At 45.4% G+C, this 23,965-nt stretch overlaps 1 protein-coding gene across 1 annotated transcript in view; it reads left to right on the top strand.

Annotated features, from left to right (window-relative positions):
• Positions 1–23,965, top strand: part of LOC141212385 (uncharacterized) — a 77,817-nt gene that overhangs the window by 5,207 nt on the left and 48,645 nt on the right. The window contains exon 4 of the mRNA XM_073664933.1: positions 9,870–10,787. Coding sequence (XP_073521034.1) covers positions 9,870–10,787 — 918 coding nt within the window. The remainder of the gene's footprint in view (positions 1–9,869; positions 10,788–23,965) is intronic.

Raw genomic sequence — 23,965 nt, 5'->3', positions numbered from 1 at the left:
ATAACATGTCGGATAAAAAAAAGTAAAAACAGACAATGCCTCCAGAGGGCAGTACGAGGATCATCCAATGTAATACTGTGAATCTCAATCAGTTTAAGAAATGTGTAAATATAAATAAATAAATTATATATATATATATATATATATATATATATATATATATACATACATACACACACACACACACACACACACACACACACACACACACACACACACACACACACACACACACACACACACACATACATATACATACACACACATACATACACACACATACATACACACACATACATACACACACATACATACACACACACACATACACACACACATACACACACACACACACACACACACACACACACACACACACACACACACACACACATATATACATACACAGGACTGGAGTGCAGACATAAACTTTGATTAAGAAAACTCGATATAACAACAATCAAAGGAGAGATATCCAGAGAATTCCTAGACAATAATTCTGTTTACTAGGGTCTTATATACCAGTATATCAATTGAAGATTTAGTAATCACCTGTCATAAGGTATATATTGCAGATAATGTCTATATATATCCCTGGTATCAGTACTAGTACGAGTGCATTGAATAGAATACCTACATAGTTCCAGCCTGCTAGAAACTAATTATTTAAGTTTATTGCACGTGCCCCTTCATAGACCGGTGCCAGATTGCTTAAAGCATGTTTGGGAAGCTCATGCCTAATAATGGCAAAAAATACAAGAACATGAAGAGATTTACTACCTGTAAATATATGTGGATATCTGTAGCCTCCTCTCTCCCCGACGCACGTTTCGCCTCGCTTCTTCCAATCGGGGGATCATATTTCCCCATTGCTGCATGACGTGTCCAACAAACCTCACAATGGAATAGAACTTCCCAGATGTGCGCCGTGACACATACGCGTGGAACCCATGCTGTCAGTGTGGGCGCACTCCCAGAAGTTTGTGAGAGCCGGGAAATGCGCATGCACACTGACATCTCACTAAGAAAAAGAGGACTCTATATAAATGATGTAATAGACTCAGGCTGCAATTAGATCTTTGGGGAGCCTCAAAAAAACAACAAAAACGGTACTCATTTACAGTTATTACATGTTGAATATTAAATACCATATTTGTTGCCCCTGAGGCCTGCTGAGAAGAAGCAAGGAGAGGGGCCCCGGGCTGCCAGAGTGCTTGGGTCCCCCCTTCTTGCTTCTTTTCACCAGGCCCCATACAGTAGTAAGGGCAGTAATGCCCTGATGGCGACCTTGTGTGCCATCCATGTGCTGCACATATTTAACATTGCAAAGTACAGGAGAAGCTTTGTCATTTCTGTGGCTCACTGGTGACACTGGTTTTTCCGGGACCGGTTTTCAACGGACGTGTGAAGGGGGCCTAGTGGGTAAGTTTCTCACACTCCACAATGATCCTTAGGTCACGGCCCAACTATCAGTATTCGGTCAGTATTTTTTCTCAGGAGTGGGAGCCAAAACCAGGTGAGGAACAATCAGAGAAAAGGTATAATAGCAACAAGTGCATAAATCCTCCATTTATCTCCCACTCCTGAGAAAAAATACTGACCGAATACTGACCAAATAGTTGGGCCGTGGCCTTATTTTGCAATCCACAAGGGTAACGTTTCAGTCCTTCAATAATGGAACTTCGTCAGGAGGATTGTGGTGGTTATCTATACAATGGAGGTGATACGGCGTCTGTGATAGTCGACTGTTCACTGTTACACGGAGTGGGATCCTATTCTGACCCCCCGACCGTTCAGGAGACCACCATATAACTCACCCAATGCTTTTTAAAGCAGCAGTTCAGAAGGAGCATCCCAACTCTCAGGAACGTCTCCACAAACTGGCGGCCATACTGCGGGTAAACACACATGACAAATGCAGACAATCTCATCAGCGACAAATGTAGGTTTATTTGTGCGGTGGGACACCAGACCGTGGGTTTCGCCCTGATATCCTCCCCTCAGACACCAGGCTGCTCAGCTCTAGCCTAGCATCCCTAGGAGATAGACGTGACCGGTATAGATCTTCTGCACAGATTATACTTCACCACATGTTCTTCCAGATGGTGCGGATGTTCCCACCTTCTGTCCACCATCCCAGGGAAGACACCATATTTGTCAATCAAAATACAGAGACCCAGATATAAAAAAGTGCAATAGTGATTATTATGAGAGATATATTAATCATGGGAAGCACGGTGGCTCAGTGGATAGCACTGCAGCTCTGGGGTCCTGGGTTCGAATCCCACCAAGGACAACATCTGCAATGAGTCTGTATGTTCTCCCCATGTTTGCATGGGTTTCCTCCCACACTCCAAAGACTGATAGGGAATTTAGATTGTGAGCCCCAATGGGGACAGTGATGATCACTGTGGAATTAATGGCGCTATATAAGTAAAATAAATAAATATACCAACTATTGATCGAAATCCGTGGTATATAGATATTTAGATATGAACATGTGAATCTGTATAAGTGCAGTGAGGGCTCGTTAATAGAAAGGATGATTACTACTTACTTGTATCAGTCCTAAACTGCATATCGGCCGCTCTAGTTGTACTAATGCATGTGAAAAAGAGCCAATAATGCCTTCAGATAATATTTTATTATTATTATATATATATTAATATTAACTATATCAAATTAAGAGTAAGAATGGTCCTGTAGATGGAGGCCTAAGTCATCCCGGGGTATTATGGAAGCCAGACAAGGTTACCAAAGACAAACAGGAGCAATGAAAGCAGGTGCAGAATACATCTGTAACTGGTGACGCCCCGCAGACTGCTGGGAGATTAATAGGATGTGGTGCTGCCCCATAGGTCACAGCACAGGAAAGGCAGGGGAGGGTTGGGTAGACGTATTACTGCCCTCCCCATACCACTGCACTGGCCGCCCTGGAAGCCGGGGGAAGGGACCACCGATCTGAGGGGGCAGCGGAGGGCAGAGGACCCCATAGGGGACTGTACAGGGAAATGTGTAGTGTTCAGTCCCGGGGTGGAGGGTCGCTGTAACTGCCGTAATACAACTAATCCAAGCCAATAACAATATATTTATTTCATTTTCTTTTAGGACTTTTCTACAATAAATACTTTGTTTCTTTTCAGACATTTTTGTGTTACCAAATCCTGGCGGCCATAAACCATAAGCGATGTATTGTTACATGGTGACAGTATTCCTCATTGTTCCCATATAATATACACAACGTCCTGATCAGTCTTTATTACACAGGAATAAGAGGAATAAACTTCATGAATTGTAAGAATAGACGAGATGGAAATAGGAGACTTTGTCCCCGGAGTCTCCACAGAAATCTGCGTATTTCTTCTTCCGTCTCAGGATTCTCGGTTCCGGGGTAAAATCTCTATTCAGTTAGGAAACATTGTTCCATCACTGAGATCGGAGGTGACGGCCGCTCCTGATAAGAATCTGTGTAGGGGGAGGGGAGGGCGGGGCTAGAGGCCGAGCTCCTCCCATCTACATGGACTCTGACCAGTAGTGACCATCCTCTCCTATCTCAGTAATGGGAAAGTCTTCTCATAGCGCCCCCTGCCCCAGCTCTGCCCCAGGTACCTGACGCACAATCACCGGCCAGCCACGTGATGGAGATGTGATTCATCAGAAGAGGCCATCTTCTCCTGCTCCATCATCCACTCCTCACACTCTCTTGCCCATTACAAGCACTTCTAGTGGTGGACAGGGGGGAGCATGGGCTCTAACCATCCAGAATTAACTATTTCAGTACTTTGTGCTACTGTCGTTTTTTTTTGCTATGGACCACGGTGTATACTGGGTAAACCGATTCACTTTTCAGACTCGCTGAACTAGTTCTCTTGACATGCATGTAACCATTATCTTTCTTCCAATATAAACTGTAAAGAGGATTTGTCACTTGTTCCAAAAAAATTTGTAAAATACCTTGTAAAAAGCCCCGAGCTCCGCTGAGTCTTCCACTGTTTTCCGTGTTGCACTGCGTAACTCTATTGCACAGATATTCAGATTCGTTCCTTCTGGAGTGCATCATGTGAAATCTCTACTTTCAGGGCCGGCTCCTGGTTTTCGTGGGCCCTGGGTGACAGAGTCAGTGGCCCCTTTAACACACACCAGCATTCATGATGCACAGATACGGCGGAGAAATATAGGTATACAACACAGGGTCCCAGCTGCCCCCACATCATTCACATACTGTATGCAAACAAGCACACACGGTACGCAGACATGCACTCACACACGGTACGCAGACATGCACTCACACACGGTACGCAGACATGCACGCACACACGGTACGCAGACATGCACGCACACACGGTACGCAGACATGCACTCACACACGGTACGCAGACATGCACGCACACACGGTACGCAGACATGCACGCACACACGGTACGCAGACATGCACGCACACACGGTACGCAGACATGCACGCACACACGGTACGAGCACATACACAAACATATACAGAGATACGTACACATACAGGCATACATACATATTTGAACACAAATTCTTAAAAACACATGTAAAACGGACATGAATATATATACCCAGTCATACACACACATTCACATCATACATGCATGCTGTAGGGATTTGCTCTGGTAGGCAGCGGCAACAACGCAGTAATGAGGCAACACACAGGCTTAAAGTCCAAACTTCAGTGTTTTATTCACACTTTAAAGAACAGGTGGCAGAAAGGGAAAAAACACAATGTAAATGTACTCCAACTTGGAGAACCACCGGTCTCAGACTCACCCTAGCATGGGACGGGCTTAACTAACCTGGTCACCACTAGTGATGTGGTTAGTTGCAGGCCACAGGCGACCGCCAGGTGCCATTCCCAGGGTTGCATGAATCTTTGTCACAGACCTTTCCAGCATGTATCCAAACAGCAACACAAATTCAGTCTCCTTCCAGCCGAGCTCCTCACACCCTGAGATTTCCCCCCTAACTCGCTTATGCAGGCTTGATTGCTGCAGCTGTGTATGTCAGGTGTTGCGCTGAAAACCCGGAGAATTAGGGAAAATCCAGGCCACATTTTATCTTGCTGGGAGCAATATACCTTCCATCCATTGCTACACCTTTTACTGCACCACATACCTCCCCCCTTTGTTCAACCCTATGGGGGTGGACACATGTCATACAGTGGACTCTGGACAGGGCATCTGCATTCCCCCAGCAGTCTGCCTGCCCGATGTTCCACTGAAAACTTGAAATTTTGGAGGGACACAAACCACCTAGTGACTCGCGCATTCCTTTCCTTAGCTTGACTCATCCACGTAAGAGGGGAATGATCGGTCACCAAACGAAATGTCCTCCCCAGCAAGTAATAGCAGAGAGACTCAGGTACTCACTTAATGGCCTGGCACTCTCTCTCTACTATACTGTACCTTGTTTCGGCTGGGGTAAGCTTCCGGCTCAGGAAACTAACGGGATGCTCTTCCTCGTTAACCTCTTGAGACAGCACGGCCCGAAGACCTATCTCCGAGGCATCGGTCTGCACAATGAACTCCTTTTTGGAATTTGGTGTAACCAGAACCGGTGTATCACGCAGTACAGACTTTAATTTTACAAAAGCCTCCTCTGTCTGATCATTCCAGCGGCCCATCACGGACTTTCTCCCTTTCAAGCAGTCTGTTAAAGGAGCTGACAAGGTGGCAAAGTTAGGAATAAATCGTCTGTAATATCACACTAAACCTAGAAAAGCTCTCACCTGCTTTGTTGTGAGGGGACGGGGCCAGTTCTGAAACGCCTCTACTTTTTTTTACTTGGGGTTTGAGGACTCCTCTCCCAATGACGTAACCCAAGTACCGAGCTTCTTCAAACCCTATGGAACATTTCTTTGGGTTGGTGGTTAGCCCGGCTTGTCGGAGGGAATCTATTACCGCCTGTACCTTTTGGTATGTGACTTTCCCAGTCTGCACTGTACACAACAATGTCATCAAGATAGGCTGAGGCATAGCGGTGATGGGGATGGAGAATAATATCCATTAACCGCTGGAACGTTGCTGGCGCACCATGCAAACCAAAGGATAATACTTTATACTGGAATAGCCCTTCGGGCGTCACAAAGGCCGTTTTCTCCTTAGCCGTCTCTGTTAGGGGCACCTGCTAGTACCCTTTTGTGAGGTCAAGGGTTGAAAAGTACCGTGCCTGCCAAAACCACTCTATCAATTCATCCACTCGGGGCATGGGGTAGGCGTCAAATTTCAAAACTTCCTGAAGTCATTACAGAACCATAGCGCCCCATCGGGCTTAGGTATTATTACTATTGGGCTAGCCCACTCACTTTGGGATTCTTCAGTGACACCTAACTGCAGCATAGTATTCACCTCCTCCGAGATAGCTTGTCGCCGAGCCTCAGGCACGCTATACGACTTTAGTCGGATTTTGCCCTGTGGCTCCGTGATAATGTCATGTTGGATTAGGGAGGTACATCCAGGGAGTTCAGAGAAAACATCTGTATTTCGGCTAACGAACTCCCGGGCCTCCTGAACCTGCTTAGGGGACAGAGTATCAGCTATCTTAACTATGGTGGAGGCTCCTGTCAACATCCCCAGAGGTAATGGAGCCTTCTCCGCAGGAAATGCAGGCAGCGGACTGTCCCCGCCAGGGTGATCTCTATCTTTCCATGGTTTAAGCAAATTTATATGGTAGACCTGCTCTAGCTTCCTCTGTTCTGGTTGGTGTACCTTGTAGTTTACCGGCCCCACCTTCTCCATTATCTCGTAGGGCCCCTGCCACCTTGCAAGGAATTTGCCATCTACTGTAGGCACAAGTACCAACACCCAATCCCCCAGACTAAAGGTTCTTACCCGAGCCTCCCGGTTATAGACCCGATTCTGAGACTGTTGTGCCGCCTCCATATGTTCCCGGACCAGTGGTAGGACTGTCTCCATTCTCCTGCATTTTTGCAACATGTTCTATTACACTCTTGTGTGGGGTCGGTTGGTTTTCCCAAGCCTCTTTGGCTATACCGAGCAAGTCCCGGGGATGTCTGCGATACGACAGTTCGAAGGCTGAGAACCCCGTAGATGCCTGGGGCACCTCCCGCACTGCAGACAACAAATATGGCAGTAAGAGATCCCAGTCCTTCCCATCTTTGGAGACTGTTTTATTTTAGCATGCGCTTTAGCATCTTATTGAACCTTTCTACCAGGCCATCTGTTTGGGGATGATAGACTGATGTGCGCAACTGTTTAACATTTAACAAGCGGCACAGTTCTTTCATAATTTTTGACATAAAGAGGGTTCCCTGGTCTGTTCTCTTGATGGAATCCCCACCCGAGAGAACATACCCATGAGTTATTTTGCTATGAGTTTAGCTGATGCATAGCGCAGCAGAACTGCTTCAGGATATCGGGTGGCATAATCTAGAACTACCAGGATATGTTGGTGACCCCTTGCTGACTTATTGACAGGACCAACCAGATCCATTGCCACTCTTTCGAAAGGTACCTCTATAATTGGCAGAGGCACCAAAGGACTCCGAAAATGTGGCTGGGGACTGGTTACGTGGCACACTGGATATGAATTAAAATACCGTTTAACTTCTTCATGGACTTCTAGCAAGTAAAACCGCTGCAAAATTCGGTGTAGAGTTTTCTTTTAGCCCAAATGCCCACCCAGTACATGCATATGCGCTAGGTTCATTACCAGCCTACGATATGCCTATGGTACCAGTAATTGCTCTACCATCTCCCCACCTATTTTCTCGACTCGATACAACAAGTCTCGGGTCACCTCAAAACGTGGCAACACTATTGCTGCCCCAGGTTGTTGGGGTTCCCCATTAATAAACAGCACAATTTCACTGGCCCGAGACAAAAGTAGGGTCTCGGAGTTGCGCCGTACCATAAATTGTATGGTACCTCCTGGGCTCCGCTCGCTGGGTCAGGGGTGGGGACATAGGGGTTCTTCCCGTCACCTTCCGGGGAGTTCCTCCCTGGAGCTCTTTGGTAGCCTCATATCGTTCTATAAGGTCCATCATCTCGAGCACAACAGTAGGGGACGCCTGACCCACCTAGGATTGGAAGTAGTAGGGCAAAGCCCTCCAAAATTTATCAGTCACTATGTGGTCCAGCATGGCTTTGGGGGACAGTACCTCGGCTGCAACCACTTTTGTATTAAATGCAACAAGTCATAATATTGGGACTGAGCCGGCTTGGAGGGTTTAAACTTCCACTGGTGTACTCGTCTGGGTCCGGACGAACACATTTACCCCAAGACTTGCCAGTATCTCACCCTTGACGATCGTGTAGTCTGCCATCTGCTCAGGCGTTAGGTCCTGATATGAAAGCCTAGGTCCTGGGGCCAGAAACGGAGCAATGAGTTCTGCCCATTGGTCCCGTGGTAGTCTCTCCCTCTCTCTGAAAACCCGGAGAACTAGGGAAAATCCAGGCCACAAATATCCCTTCCATCCAATACTACACCTTTCACTGCACCACAATGCACACACACATTAGAAATATTTTTAATATGGGGATTTGGGAAGCCTCGCTCACCTGCCCCCGGCCTGTGTCCAGTCCAGCAGCTGCTCAGGCATATGTGGCTGTGCAGGGCCTCTGGCGTGTCACAGACATGGTCCTGCACCATCAGAGGGGCCCACTCGCTGTTGGGGTCCGGGATGCTTCCCCGCCACCTGTTCAGGACCTCTAGCGCTGCTTGATTGCCGGCACTGTCTTCACCGGTCACCAGACATGACCGTGCGCAGAGCGCTCTGCGGTTGTGTCTGGTAGTAATGATGCGGCAGGGGCGACACACAAGTACAATTAAAGGTGCAGTGTCGCCCCTGCCGTGTCATTACTACCAGACACAGCCGCACAGTGCACTGCGCGCGTCCATGCCTGGTGAAGTATCGGCAATCAAGCAGCGCCGGCAGTCCTGAACAGGTGCCGGGGAAGCAGCCCGGGCCCGACCGTGAGTGGGTCCCTCTGAAGGTCCAGGGCCCGGGTACGCCGGGTGCTGACGCCAGCCCTGTCTACTTTGCAGTCCAGTTGGGTTTTCTTCAGTGTCTTCATTGGGACATTCGCTTTCACCTTTCCCAGATGCTGCTAATCACAGCTCGGCATCTGACCTAGCAGTCTGAGGCTGCCAGGCTGTGATTGGCAGCATTTGGGAGGGCCGGAGAAAGCACGTGTCCCCAGAGACGACTGAAGAACAAAGAGATTTCACATAGTGCGCTCCAGGAGGAACAAATGTGAATATCTCTGCAATGGAGTGACGCAGCACAGAACAGAAAAGAGCGGTAGAAACGTCACAACTCAGGGATTTTTTTACAAGGTATTTAACTCAAATTTTTTTTAGCAAGTGACAGGTTCTCTTTAAATGGACCTTGTAATTAGGATTTACCCCCTTAATGTGCCTTCAGTGCTATTGCAGTCTAACATTTCCTATCATGCTCTTAAACATACTGAGGACAGGATTACGGTGGCCACCTTTGCAACTAGTCAATCTCATTTGCATGCAGTAATGAAAGATTAAAACTTCATTTTTAATTGTGTGGACACTTTTCTACACTAAGGGCATGATGGGAAGCTTGAGAGAGTGAAATGGCACTGGTGGTACATTAAGGGGTAAATCCTGATGACAGATTCCCTTTAAGAACTGTCTATTTGCTGTCTAATCTCTGCCACTCCTGACTTGTGCCAATGTCACCAGTTTATGTTATTCACTTTACCCGTCATTGTGTTAATGTTATGGCATGTAGTTGTCTTCCTTATTACTGGTACTTACACTGACGAGGGTCTTCATTGTGAGCTCCAGAAAATAAATGTAGAAATCTGTCTTGTGTTGTAGAAAAAAAATCACGTCCAATCTTTCTTTCCCCCTTCTAGGAAATCCTTGTGAGAATAAAGGTTTATCACTAAATTGTAAAAAAGAAGATATCTGGGAGCACTCTAATGGAGAAAACCTCTTCACCCTTCCTGCACCTCCTGGACTTCACAGCACTTCACTTTCTTATAATCCTCCTAATCATGAGGAATCATCTCCTGAACAATTTCACATTCACAAAGGAGAAAAGCCATACTCCTGTTCAGAATGTGGGAAATGCTTTACAATTAAATCTAAATATGTTAGACATGTGAGAAGTCACACAGGAGAAAAGCCATTTTCATGTTCGGAATGTGGGAAGTCCTTCACAGATAAATGGAATCTGATTAGACATCAGAGAATTCATATAGGAGAGACTCCATTTTCATGTTCGGAATGTGGGAAATTCTTTACAGATAAAGGGAGTCTTATTAAACATCAGAGAATTCACACAGGAGAGAAGTCATATTCATGTTCAGAATGTGGGAAATGTTTTACAGGTAAAGCAAATCTTGATAAACATCAAAGAATTCACACAGGGGAGAGACCGTTTTCATGTTTACAATGCGGAAAATGCTTTACAGAGAAATCACAACTTAATAAACATCAGAGAATTCACACAGGAGAGAAGCCGTATTCATGTTCAGAATGTGGGAAATGCTTTACAGATAAATCAGGTCTTATTAAACACAAGAGAAGTCACACTGGGGAGAAGCCGTATTCATGTTCGGAATGTGGAAAGTCATTCATAGATAAAGCGAGTCTTATTATACATCAGAGAATTCATACAGGAGAGAAGCCGTATTCATGTTCAGAATGTGGGAAATGTTTTAGAGATAAATCAAATCTTTTTAAACATCAAAAAATTCACACGGGGGAGAAACCGTTTTCATGTTTACAATGTGGAAAAAGCTTTACAGAGAATTCACAACTTTGTAAACATAAGAAAACACACAGGAGAGAAGCCATATTCATGTTCAGAATGTGGGAAATGTTTTAGAGATAAATCAAATTTTTTTAAACATCAAAGAATTCACACAGGAGAAAAGCCGTATTCATGTTTACAATGTGGAAAATGCTTTACACATAAATCACAACTTCATAAACATAAGAAAACTCACACAGGAGAAAAGCCGTATTCATGTTCACTCTGTGAGAAATGCTTTACAGCTAAATCAAGTCTTAATAAACACGAGAGAAGTCACACTGGGGAGAAGCCGTATTCATGTTCATTGTGTGAGAAATCTTTTGTAAATAAATCAAATCTTGTTAGACATGAGAGAAGTCATACAGGAATTAAACTGTAATTATGTTTACTGTGTTTTATAAATTTTAAGAAACTATGCTCAGCATAAATGAGTACACCCCCTTTGATAAGTAAGATTTTCATTAATATCTCACTGAACACAAGAACAATTTCTAAAATTTTGCCAATACGGAGTTTCATATTTTTTTTAAACAATAACATGAAAGTAAGGTTAATAGTGTTGAGCGAGCATGCTCGACACTGCTCGGTACTCGCCCGAGCATCTCACCACTCGGGATGTTCGGCGAGCACAGAGCATTTTCGGGTTACTCGGGCGGGAGCTCGGGTCTCCGCCCTGCATGTTTGGCGCTCTTTACAGAGCCAATGAACATGCAGGGATTGACTGCCAGTCACTGTAATGTTTCAGGCATGTTGGTTGTGGACATTACAGTGATTGGCTGGCTGCATAGCGTCACCTCGAGTATTTAAAACCGGGCGCCGCCATCTTGGACACAGTCGCTCCGGATCAGACAGTGTAGGGAGAGTGCTGCTGAGCTAGGGAGAGATTTATACTGCAAAATAGGTACTGTAGGGTCTCTAAAGCCTACAAAATAAAAAAACAGTCCTTCTGAGGACTAACATCCATCCCAGATATCAGGCAGGCAGGCAGGCTGTATAGGAGACGCAGTGGTTATACCAACAAACACTGCATTACAGTCCTGTGTGCTGCTTCTCAAATTGCTAGACTTAGCTCCAGGTCTCAGGGGCCAGGAAAAATCTTTTTTTTTTTTCATCTAAATCCTCTTTTTTTTTTCCCCTCAGTCAGACTGTACAAATACGCATCTTATTAACCTTTTGGTATTCCCCTCCCCCCAAAAAAAATAAAAATTTGAGTGTGTCTGTGAGTGTTCATACACAAATATATCTGTTTAAAAGAGTCTGGTTTCGGCCAGATAACTAGAACTGTGGTTTTGCAGTTCCACGGTTCAAATCTCTGTATTATCCACTTTTTTGCCTTTTTTCCTTAAAATAAACCAGTTTGAGTGTCTGACTGTTTAGACACAAATATATCTGTTTAAAAGATTCTGGTGTAGGCCAGAGAACTAGAACTGTGGTTTTCCTCTTCCACGGTTCAAATCTCCTTTTTATTACCCTTTTTCCATTGATAGTGCGAGTGTAAGCTATTTTACTTCATTTACAATGGGCAAGGCGCATGGCAAGGGACGTGGAACTGGACGTTCTGGTGATGGTGCGTGCAGAGGACGGGGCCGTGGCCAAGGTGATAATGTGCCACAACCAACAGCCACATCTTCTCGCTCCCAGTTCTTGACCAAATTACTAGGGAAGCACACAACAGCACCACTATTGGGAACTGATCAGTGTGAACAGGTTATTAATTGGATAGCAGATAATACTTCCAGTCACCTGGGCACCACCACCTCCGGTCTGTCTTCCACACGGTCAAGTCTTAGTAGGCTTGAGTCTCGACCGCATACTCCTCACCATGATGCTCCTTCCTCCCACCATGCCGAGTGTCGTCAGACAGCAACTGATCCCACACTTGGACACTCTGAAGAGCTGTTCACTGGTCCATTTCCATATTTGGGCCCCTCGCCTGCTCCGCTTGAAGTGGTGGAAGAGGAGATCCCATGTAGCAATGGCCAAATATTTGAACAGCCATGGCCACAGGAAGGCGACGCTGGCAATTTGTCACAGGAGGTGGACGATGACGAGACACAATTGCCACAAAGTGAGGAGGAGGACCGTGGTGCGCAAGTGGAAGAGGAGGAGGTGGTGGATGATCTAGTAACTGACCCAACATGTCAGGAGGACACACAGAGCGAAGCCAGCAGCACACAGGGGGAGGGAGGCAGAGTACCCCAACAGGCAGGAAGAAGCAGTGTGGTGGCCGCAGACAGAAGGCGGGCAACCGTTCCCCGTAACACCAACACGAGGGACGTTGCCAGTACAACCGGTAGGTCTTCCAGAGTCTGGAATTTTTTTAAAGACTCTGCTGATAACCCCAAAAAGGCCATTTGTACCACCTGCCAGACCAGCATCAGCAGGGGTGACAAAACTACCAGCCTGACCACCACCAGCATAATCAGGCACATGTCAGCAAAGCACCCGACTTTGTGGGTCGAACCCTAGGGTCCACGACCAGTGTCAGCGGGTGTCACCACTGCTTCTTCCGCTGTTGTGCATGTAAGAGAACCCCCTGTTGTGCGTGCAAGGCAATCCCCTGTCCATACTGCATGCAAAGATGCCCCCTCCTCTCAGTCTTCACTTGTTATGGCAGTTTCTCAAGAAACAGCATCAACGTCCACATCCACGTCCCACCGCAGCGTTGAATTGTCCATATCCCAGACCTTTGAACGAAAGCGCAAATTCGCAGTCAACGCCCCACAGGCCACAGTCCTAAATTCGCACATTTCACGACTGCTTGCGTTGGAAATGCTGCCTTTTAGGCAGGTGGAGACGGAATCCTTCTGCAACCTTATGGCGGTGGCCGTCCCTCGGTGCTCGGTCCCCAGCCGACACTATTTTGCCCGGTGTGCCATCCCCGCATCCCCACACTACACAAGCACGTGTCCCAAAACATCTGCCGTGCCCTCAACAACGCAGTTACTGGGAGAGTCCACCTGACAACGGACACGTGGACAAGTGCTTGTTGCCAGGGACGGTACATCTCCCTGATGGCACACTGGGTAAACATAGTGGAATCCGGGACCCAGTCGGACCTTGGGAAGGAACACATCCTCCCCACACCAAGGATTGCGGGCCCTATGTCAGTCAGAGTTGCCCCTACAGTGTACAGTTCCAGCGCATCATCCTCCTCATGTTCAGCCTCCATCTCAGATATCACATCAGTTACAAGCTGGAAGTACTGCAGTACTGCCTCAGCCAAGTGGCAACATGCTGTGCTGAAACTCATAAGCTTAGGTGATAAACCTCACACTGCTTGTGAGTTGTGGACAGCTGTGAAAGAGCCGGCAGATCTGTGGCTGAGACCGCTGAACCTACATCCAGGCATGGTCGTGTGACAATGGCCGTAACCTGGTGGCGGCTCTGAGGCGAGGCAAGATCACACACGTACCATGCCTGGCTCATGTGCTTAACCTCGTGGTTCAGCGGTTTCTTAAATCGTACTCCGAGTTGCCAGATCTGCTTGTCAAAGTACGCCGCCTGTCAGCTCATTTTCGGAAGTCGGCTACAGCTTCCGCCGCCCTTGCTGTGTTGCAGCAGCGTTTGCAGCTTCCGGCACACCAACTGGTGTGTGATGTCCCCACAAGTTGGAACTCTACCCTCCACATGTTGCAAAGGATTTGTGAGCAGAAGAGAGCAGTTGTGGAGTACCAGCTGCAACAAGGCCGTCGATATTCAGGTCAGACTCCACACATAAGACCTCAGGAGTGGACCTGGATGTCCGACATATGTACCATCCTGACAAAGTTTGAGGAGTCCACCAAAATGGTGAGTGGCGATGACGCCATCATTAGCGTCAGCATCCCACTTGTCTGTCTTTTGCAACGCTCTCTGCAGAGAATTAAAGAGGAGGCATTGCAGCCAGAGTATGATGAGATGATCAAGAAGCCGTAGCGGGCAATTACACACAGTCCAGGCTCATCTTATCCCAACGTGCATTGGGGGACAATGAGGGAGAGGAGGAAGAACAGGAGCTGGTATCATGTGCTGTAGATGGTAGTACCTGTACAACTGTCATACTGTCGGTTCAGCGTGGGTGGCCTGAGGACAGGGGGGGAGGAGGAGGAGAGCATGGTCAGTCGTCATCTTGGTGAGGACACGGAAGTCTTGCCCGTTACCAGTCTGGCACGCATGGCTGACTTTATGTTACGCTGCCTTAACCATGACCCTCGCGTTGTCAAAATGTTGGGTGACAATCATTACTGGTTGGTGACACTTTTAGACCCCCGCTACAAGGAGAACTTTCACTCTCTTATTCCTGAGGTGGAGAGGTCTACAAGAATGGGGCAGTACCAGAAGGCCCTTGCTGCAGAACTGTTAAAAAAAATTCCCATCTGAACACGCTAGCGGCAGAAGTCACAGTTCGTTGCCCAACCAAGGCGTACAGGTGAGAGAGACGCAACTCCAATCCAGCAGAGGCAGGGGAACACTGTCAACGTTCTGGGACAGTTTTCTGAGACCCGCCCAGCTTACAGGTCCTGAGGCGCGGGGTACTCTTACAAGGAGTGGAAAGTTTCAAAATATGGTGAAGGATTACCTTGCCGACCATACCAGTGTCCTCCGTGATTCCTCTGTGCCTTTTAATTATTGGGTATCCAAGCTGGACACTTGGAATGAACTCGCTCTGTACGCCTTGGAGGTCCTGGCCTGCCCTGCCGCTAGCGTGTTATCGGAGCGTGTTTTTAGTGCCGCTGGGGGAATTATAACCGATAAGCGCACTCACTTGTCTACTGACAATGCTGACAAGCTGACCCTTATCAAAATGAACAAGGGCTGGATTGGGCCAGACTTCTCATCACCACCAAATGACATCAGAGTAACATAAAGTCAAATCCACTGTGTTATTTCGGGAGGTGTATTCCCATGCACCGCTTTACACCCACAGATGGGTATACGCTTCCTGATTTCAGCTGTTTTTAGCTCTTCTCCTTCCTCAGCCTCCACCACCACTATACCACCAGGGTGACCGTGGTCCGTGTTGCCAGCATTGCAAGTTCCTCCTTCCTAATTTTTGGCAGCTCTTGCTTGGAAGGCATAGGCAAAGACTATGGGAGACCCACTCCCCAATAATGGGAATGTTTTTAATATGCTGTACTGCATGGCTCTTGTAAGGGGCATTAAAATCATCTTGTTAAGCTACTGTGACCTCCATGTCTCTTCCAAGGGGCATTGATATTGTCTTTTTATTCCACTGGGACCTCCACCACTCTTCCAATGGGCATTGATATTGTCTTTTTATTCCACTGGGACCTCCATGTCTCTTCCAAGGGGCATTAAAACCGTCTTGTTAAACCACTCTGAACTCCACGTCTCTTCCAAGGGGCATTAAAATAGTCTTGTTAAACCACTCTGAACTCCACAGCTCTTCCAAGGGGCATTGAAATGTTGTTTTTAATTACCTTTAACCTCCACGACTCTTCCAAAGGGCATTGCATTTCCTCCTAATTTTAGTCAGCTTTTGCTTTTCAATGCGTAGGCGAACACTAAGGGAGACCCACTCCCCAATAATGGGTAGAAGGTTTTTAGTACGCTGTAATCCACGTCTGTTTCAAGGGGCATTGCAGTTCCTTATAATTTTTGGAAAGCCTTCCATTCACTGCTTAGGCCAACAGTGCACAGGAGACCCAGTTGCTATAAATGGAAAAAAAAGGTTTAGTTAAAGCCCTCTGACCTCCATGTCACTTCCAATGGGCATTGGAGTGTCTCGAAATTTTTAGTAGGCATTGCACTCACTGTATGCCCTATAACTGTGTAACCGAACCGCTCCTTTTGGTACAGAAACATATCCTACAAGACGTGTGGTTGGCTGGCCTGATATTGATGTGAATGGTCCCTGTTCCTACTGCTCTTTCTTCTTTGCCACCACCTCATCCATCATTCATCACCTGAAGCTTTGTTTTAACGGGAGTCATAGAACAGGGATAGTAGCAGGAAAACATCCAGCAATCCTCGGAGGAGGTAGGATATGCGCCAAAACGCTGACCACCTCAGGCCTAGCCGCTACCACATACATGCGCTTGCATTCCAAGGAACAGAAAGCTAAGGCGATGGATGGCCTCATGGTCTTGAATAATTTACTCGTTGTGTAGGAGGCCGACCACTGCTGCTGTCTACCTTCTGAACTTTGTGTTGAAGCCTGATTGACCCAGGACCTGTAATCCTCTATGTCTGGAGGACGTGTTGCATCCCAGTGTCCAACTGTGTCCCGGCTTCCACATTATTAACCCAGTGTGAAGGCGTCAGTGAGATGGACCATCCCTGGCCACATTCACTTGTCTACGTGTTTGTGGTTAGGCTGTCCTTCCCACTAAATGCACTGGGGAGGGCACAGGTAATGTTTTGGTATACGCGCTTGTGTATAACGCACACCGGGACAAATAGGGGCGGCTGGGGACCGAGTATGGACACCCGGCCGCCCCATGGCGACTGGGGACCGAGTGTAGACACCCGGCCACCGGCCAGCTGGGGACTGAGTATGGACATCAGGCAGCCATGACATAGTGGCCGGTGTCTGCCTCCACAAGCCTAAAAGGCCTCATTTCAAGTGCAAGCAAGCTAGCAGTATGGTATTGCAGCCTGGGGGTGGGTGGGTGGCAGGTTGCACACTTACGCTTGCATTCCAAGAAAACAAAGCAGATGCTAACTTCTATCATCATCATTATGCTCCTCACCTTGGCACTCTCAACTCCCCTGATGGAGAAGCCAGGGCCCACCGGAGAAGTCTCACTATAGACACCATGTATTTTCATTGCAATACTATACAGTACCGAACACATTTATCTTGGTCTCATCACTCCAGAGTATAAAGTCCCAGGAGTCTTCATATGTTTCCGCATGTGTCCTGGCAGATTGTAGGGCGGCTTTTTTGTGCATGGGATTTAGGAGAGGCTTTCTATGTGGACAACACCCATGTCTGCCATTCCTCTATAGAAAACATTGTCTGCTTTCAGCTCCTCTCTCAATGCTTGGTGAGATCCATGGGAAGTGCTCGGAGGAAGAAGGAATGGACGGGACTTAGAAAGTTACTGATAATCCAGCACTTGTTTTCCAGTGTGAATAAAAACAAAAACTTTTATTGAAAAATCCAAATTAAAATCATAGAAAAATTAAAAACAGGACATCATGGGGATAGGAGCAAATAATCTACGAGTTTCAAATCACTGATTTTATTCATGACATAATAAATAACCAGTAACCGGCTTCTTATACACATCATAGTGTCTAATGCACAGTGGAGACCCCCAGCCCCAAATGGACATGTGCAAGTATGTCTACATTACCCCTATGGACGATCATATGTCCACAACAAAAAGCATCCGTGCAATAGAAGAATGAAGTGTCTGCATCTATAATGTGTATATTATGTATAATTACTATAAAAGAGGAAAAACACAATTCAGTAAATGGATACAAGGTCTGAACGAAGCTTCATATCACTGGGGAATCTGGGGTCCAATTCCAGAATCCACAAGGCTTCTCGGGGGTGTACTTTTTATACCAATCTCTCCTCTTAGCTGGTCTGGTGACATTCAATACCCACAAAGTGATTAATCCCTATTGTGTTGTATGAGATGTTGTGATGCTGCAGATGTATTACGTGTTGTGGGGCCAAGAACGTCCCTAACGTGTCCCCCAATGCGGTGACGTAAGGGTCTGACCGTGCCCCCCACATATTGCAGTAGACAAGCTTCACATTGTATAGTGTCAATGACGTGTGGAGCTACAACTAATGAGATGTCGGATATTATAGGGTTTATTATGGTTAGTAGATGCAGACACTTTTGCTTTGTAAGACAGCTGCGCCTGTCTCAGATTGGCGGTTTGTTGTGCAAGCTGAGCAAACCTTACATGTGCTGTTCAGACTCTGCTGGAAGCAGAGAAAGGCACTTTATTTAAACGGCTGAGGCCGTGCTGTATGGACTAGTTATTTTGAGTTTTTCTTTAGTTATATATTTTTTTTGCCAGAAAGAGGCTGTTATGTTTTGTTTTCCTGACTAGTTTATGGACACTTAATAAACCACCAGTTTGTTTTGAATCTGTGGACTGCATCCCTGTGTGAACCTACCCCAGAGCCGATCCTTCAAACAATCCTTCATAGTTACATAGTTACATAGTTTATAAGGCCGAAAAAAGACAAGCGTCCATCCAGTTCAGCCTATTTCTTGTGCACTGCAGCTATTCCGCAGCGTTGATCCAGGGGAAGGCAACAAAAAACCATGAGGTATAGGCCAATTTACATCACTGAGGAAAAATTCACTTCCCGACACCAATCTGGCAGTCAGATTAATTTCCTGGATTAATTAACTATCACTAAGCATAAGGTGTAATTTTATTGTTCTCAAGAAAGGCGTCCAGGCCTCTCTTGAACTCTTTAAGTGAGTTGGACATCACCACTTCCTCTCCCAGAGAGTTCCAGAGTCTCACTGCTCTGACCGTAAAGAATCCCCTTCTATGCTGGTGCAGGAACCTCCTTTCCTCCAGACGCATAGTGTGCCCCCTCGTCTTTGTCACCATCCTTGGTATAAACAGGTCATGGGAGAGATCTCTGTACTGCCCCCTGATGTATTTATACATGTTTATGAGGTCTCCCCTAAGCCTTCTCTTTTCCAATGTAAATAGGCCTAATTTTGACAACCTCTCTGGGTATTCTAGTCCCTCCATTCCCTTTATTACCTTAGTCGCCCTCCTTTGTACCCTCTCTAGCTCCAATATGTCTTTCCTGAGCACCGGAGCCCAGAACTGTGCACAATATTCTAAGTGCGGCCTTACCAGCGCTTTATACAGAGGAAGAACAATGTTCTCATCATATGCCCCTATTCCTCTTCTGATGCATGCCATGACTCTATTTGCCTTCGCAGCTGCTGCCTGACACTGGGCACTCCAATTTAATTTGCTGTTAACCAAGACGCCCAGGTCCTTCTCCATGTCAGATTTCCCCAACGGTTTCCCATTTAATATGTATGGGTGACTGCTGTTTTTCTTTCCCATGTGCATGACCTTACATTTATCGGCATTGAACCCCATTTGCCATTTTTTGGCCCAACTCCCCAATTTATCTAAATCCTCCTGTAGCTGTGCCCTGTCCTCATCTGTATTAACTACTTTACAAAGTTTAGTATCATCTGCAAATATTGCTATTTTACTATGCAACCCTTCCACTAGATCATTAATAAATATATTAAATAATATAGGGCCCAAGACAGACCCTTGAGGCACCCCGCTAGTAACCCTGACACCCCCTGAGCTTACTCCATTGATAACCACCCTCTGCTTTCTATCACTCAGCCAGCTATTTACCCACTTGCACACATTATCCCGCAGACCAAGCATTCTCATTTTATATACCAACCTTTTGTGTGGCACGGTATCAAACGCTTTGGAGAAGTCAAGGTATACAACATCCACTGACTCTCCCCGGTCCAGCTGTGAGCTCACCTCCTCGTAGAAGGCGATCAGGTTTGTTTGGCAGGAGCGATCCCTCATGAATCCATGTTGATATGGAGTTAGACAGTTATTATCATTAAGATATTCTACAATAGCATCTCTAAGAAATCCTTCAAACAATTTACCCACAACAGACGTTAAGCTGACTGGTCTATAGTTCCCAGAGTCACTTTTAGACCCCTTTTTGAATATTGGTACCACATTTGCTTGGCGCCAGTCTAGTGGGACAGTCCCTGTCCATAAAGAGTGCTTGAATATAAGATACAGCGGCCTGTCTATCACATTACTTAATTCTTTTAGTACCCGGGGGTGTATGTCATCTGGGCCTGGTGACTTGTCTATTTTGATATTATTTAGGCGTTTCTGAACTTCCCCCTGGGTTAGGTGGGTGATATTTAGCGAGGATTTACTTTATCACTCTGCATTTCCTCCGATAAATTGTTTTCTTTTGTGAAAACAGTGGAGAAGAAGCTATTGAGTAGGTTTGCTTTACCCTCATCGCCCTCTATGATTTTACCCAGGTTATTTTTCAATGGGCCAACGCCATCAGTTTTAATCCTTTTACTGTTTATATAGTTAAAGAACAGTTTGGGATTCGTTTTACTTTCCTTGGCAATTAGTCTCTCTGTCTCCTCTTTTGCTATTCTTATTTGTTTCTTACAGATTTTGTTTTTTTCCCTATAAGATATTAGCGCTTCCTCGCTGCCTTCTTGTTTAAGTTTACCGAAAGCCCTTTTTTTGTTTTTCATTGCCCTCTTGACTTCCTTATTTAGCCACATTGGCTTCCTCCTATTCCTAGCCCTTTTATTCCCATAAGGTATGTACCTTCTACAGTGACTATGTAGGACTTCAACTCCTGAAATATTATACTTGTCACTTCATCTAATTTCATTCAACAGTTGTCAGTTATAAATCTAAAGACACATTGAAACATATAAACCACGAATATACATACAAAATTCAAACACCGGCAAAGGTTCAAGAGCGATTGTCTTGGTCGGATCACCGATTACCCGTCTTGGAGCCCTGGAGGTAACACTAAATTTTTAGTAACACAATGGGCTACTCACCGCGGATCATTCAGTGTTTCCAAGAGAGAAATATCATTGCAATCGTGTCCAAAGGATGTCCAGTTTTGACAATCTCGCGATTCGGCATCATGTAATGATGGAGAAACCTATATGGAAAATTTTAGAAGAAACTCAAAAGGTTTCACACGTTTGCCAGTTTTGATCACAGACAACAGAACACAGCTAGTTTCTGTCTGTGTCCCAGGCTTGTCTGCTCAGATGCCCAGTCACTGATCTTTATTACAACCACAGAGATAAGGAAAAGGGGAATGGCTAAGTTGGGAATAACAAGGTCATAAATCATGTAAACTGAAATTCATTGAAAGCTGGTTCTACCCAGCTTTCCTATGCCTTCTATAATAAAGAAACTTAACACAAAGACACCTCTATATCAGCCCTATGGTATTGCATATGAATAACCCTTGTAAAGTGAATACTAAAAAACAAAATTATCAAAGATATATGAATTGTCTAAACAATAAACAAGGCAAAGTATAAATATTTACCATAACAAATGCAAAATTTTCTGGAATAATTAGCGGATGACATGTCGTGTTTGGAGAGCCCCTGGTGTGCCTAAACAGCGGAAACCCCCCACAAGTGACACCATTTTTGAAACTAGACCACTCAATGAACTTATAAGATGTGTGGTGAGCACCTTCAACCCCCAGGTGCTTCACAGAAGTTTATAGCGTAGAGCCATGAAAAAAAAACATTTTTCCCACAAAAATGTTTTTTATCCTCAAATTTAGCATTTTCACAACGGTAACAGGAGAAATTGCACCATAAAATTTGTTATGCAATTTCTCCTGTGTACGTCAATACCCAGAATATGAAGGAAAATTGTGTTTGAACGCACAGCAAGGCTTGGAAGGGAAGGAGCTCCATTTGACTTTTTGAATGCAAAATTTGCAGGATTAGAGGACGCCATATAGTGTTTGGAGAGCTCCTGATGTGCCTAAACAGTGGAAAACCCCCACAAGTGACACCATTTTGGAAACTAGACCCCACAGGTAACTTATCTAGATGTGTGGTGAGCACATTGAACCCCCAGGTGCTTCACAGAAGTTTATAACGTAGAGCCATGAAAATAAAAAAAAAAAATCATATTTTTACCACAAAAATGTTTTTATCTTACCCTTGTGAAAATGCAAAATGTGAACAGGAGAAAACGGACCCCAAAATTTGTTATGCAATTTCTCCTTAGCACGCAGATACCACATACGTGAGGGAAAACTATTATTTGGATGCACGGCAGGACTCAGAAAGGCAGGAGTGACATTTTGGAACGCAGACTTTGATGGAATGGTCTGCGGATGTTATATAGCGATTAGAGAGCCCCTGATGTGCCTAAACAGTGGAAAACCCCTACAAGTGATCCCATTTTGGAAACTAGATCCCTCAAGGAATTTGTTTAGATGTGTGGTGAGCACCTTGAATCCACAGGTGCTTCACAGAATTCTTCTCATCGTTACAGAAATGCCAAACATGTGGACGCCTGAATGTGGTTTAGACACACTGTGGGGCTCTGAAGGGAGGGGGAATTTGGATTTGCGAGCACAGAATTTGCTGAATTTCTTTTGAGGGACGAGGAGTCATAGCGCTTTTCCAGAACCTTTGTGCTACCAGTAACGTGAAAGCCCCGATATTTGATTGACAGTTTATGGACCTGAGGGGGGGCTTGCTTTTTTTGTGGATTGATTTGAAGCTTTTGTTAGGGACATTTTACATAACATTTTGGATCACATTTATCCTGTGCTCTACGCTGAGGACTTATATTGGTGTATCCATCTAAATCTCCAAGTGATGTAATTCAGATGAAACCCTCGAGGGATCCATTCACTATAATGAGGCAGCAGAGTTACTCTGGACTCCGTCTGGTCTCTGATCAGCGTTGTCCTTTTCAGAAGTGCACAAAACTGTGACCGATGGCACTTCTATGCACACCTACAAAGATGTACACTGCCGGATCACAGGTCAGACGGCGTCCACTGTGCCTCCATCTGCCTTATTATAGCGAATCTTCAGCCGGGGTTTCTGCCTGAATCACGTATTTCAGAAATTTACACGGAAACCCCGGTGTAAGTGCTCAGCGTAGAGTGCAGGATAAATGTGAGCTGAGCTTTACTGTGATCTTTGGGAGGCAGAATGAATAAATCAACAGCAGGTCAAGAATTGGTTTTATTTTTTACGTTATTCCTCATGTAGTATAAGTGATTAGACGACTTTATTCTTCGGACCGTTGTGATTACAGTGATATCGGATTTATAGCAGGTTTTTATGTTTGGCTGCTGTCATACACTAAAAGACGCTTTTTATTACAAAAACTAGTTTTTGCATCATTCAAAGAACGGGTTAACTAGTGGAACAGTTTTATAGGTCAGGTCGTTCCGGACACGGCAATACCAAATATGTGTACTTTTTTTGATTCTTTGTTTTTTTTTTTCATAAAAATATTTATTTCTGGGAACAATATACTGTATATATTTATATTTATATATATATATTTTTTTAAAATATATTTCTACAATTTTATTTTACACTTTTTCTTACACTTTTACTTTGTACCATTATTGTTATGATCTGCTACAAGAACTAAGGAAAGATAGGAAATCTGTCCCTACAATAGGACTAAGCTGATTCCCTACGATGC

Source organism: Phyllobates terribilis, unplaced genomic scaffold, assembly GCF_046119375.1.
Source record: "Phyllobates terribilis strain yellow unplaced genomic scaffold, ASM4611937v1 Scaffold_171__1_contigs__length_4068163, whole genome shotgun sequence".
Classification (NCBI taxonomy): domain Eukaryota; kingdom Metazoa; phylum Chordata; class Amphibia; order Anura; family Dendrobatidae; genus Phyllobates; species Phyllobates terribilis.
This window is presented reverse-complemented; position numbering and strand designations above follow the sequence as displayed.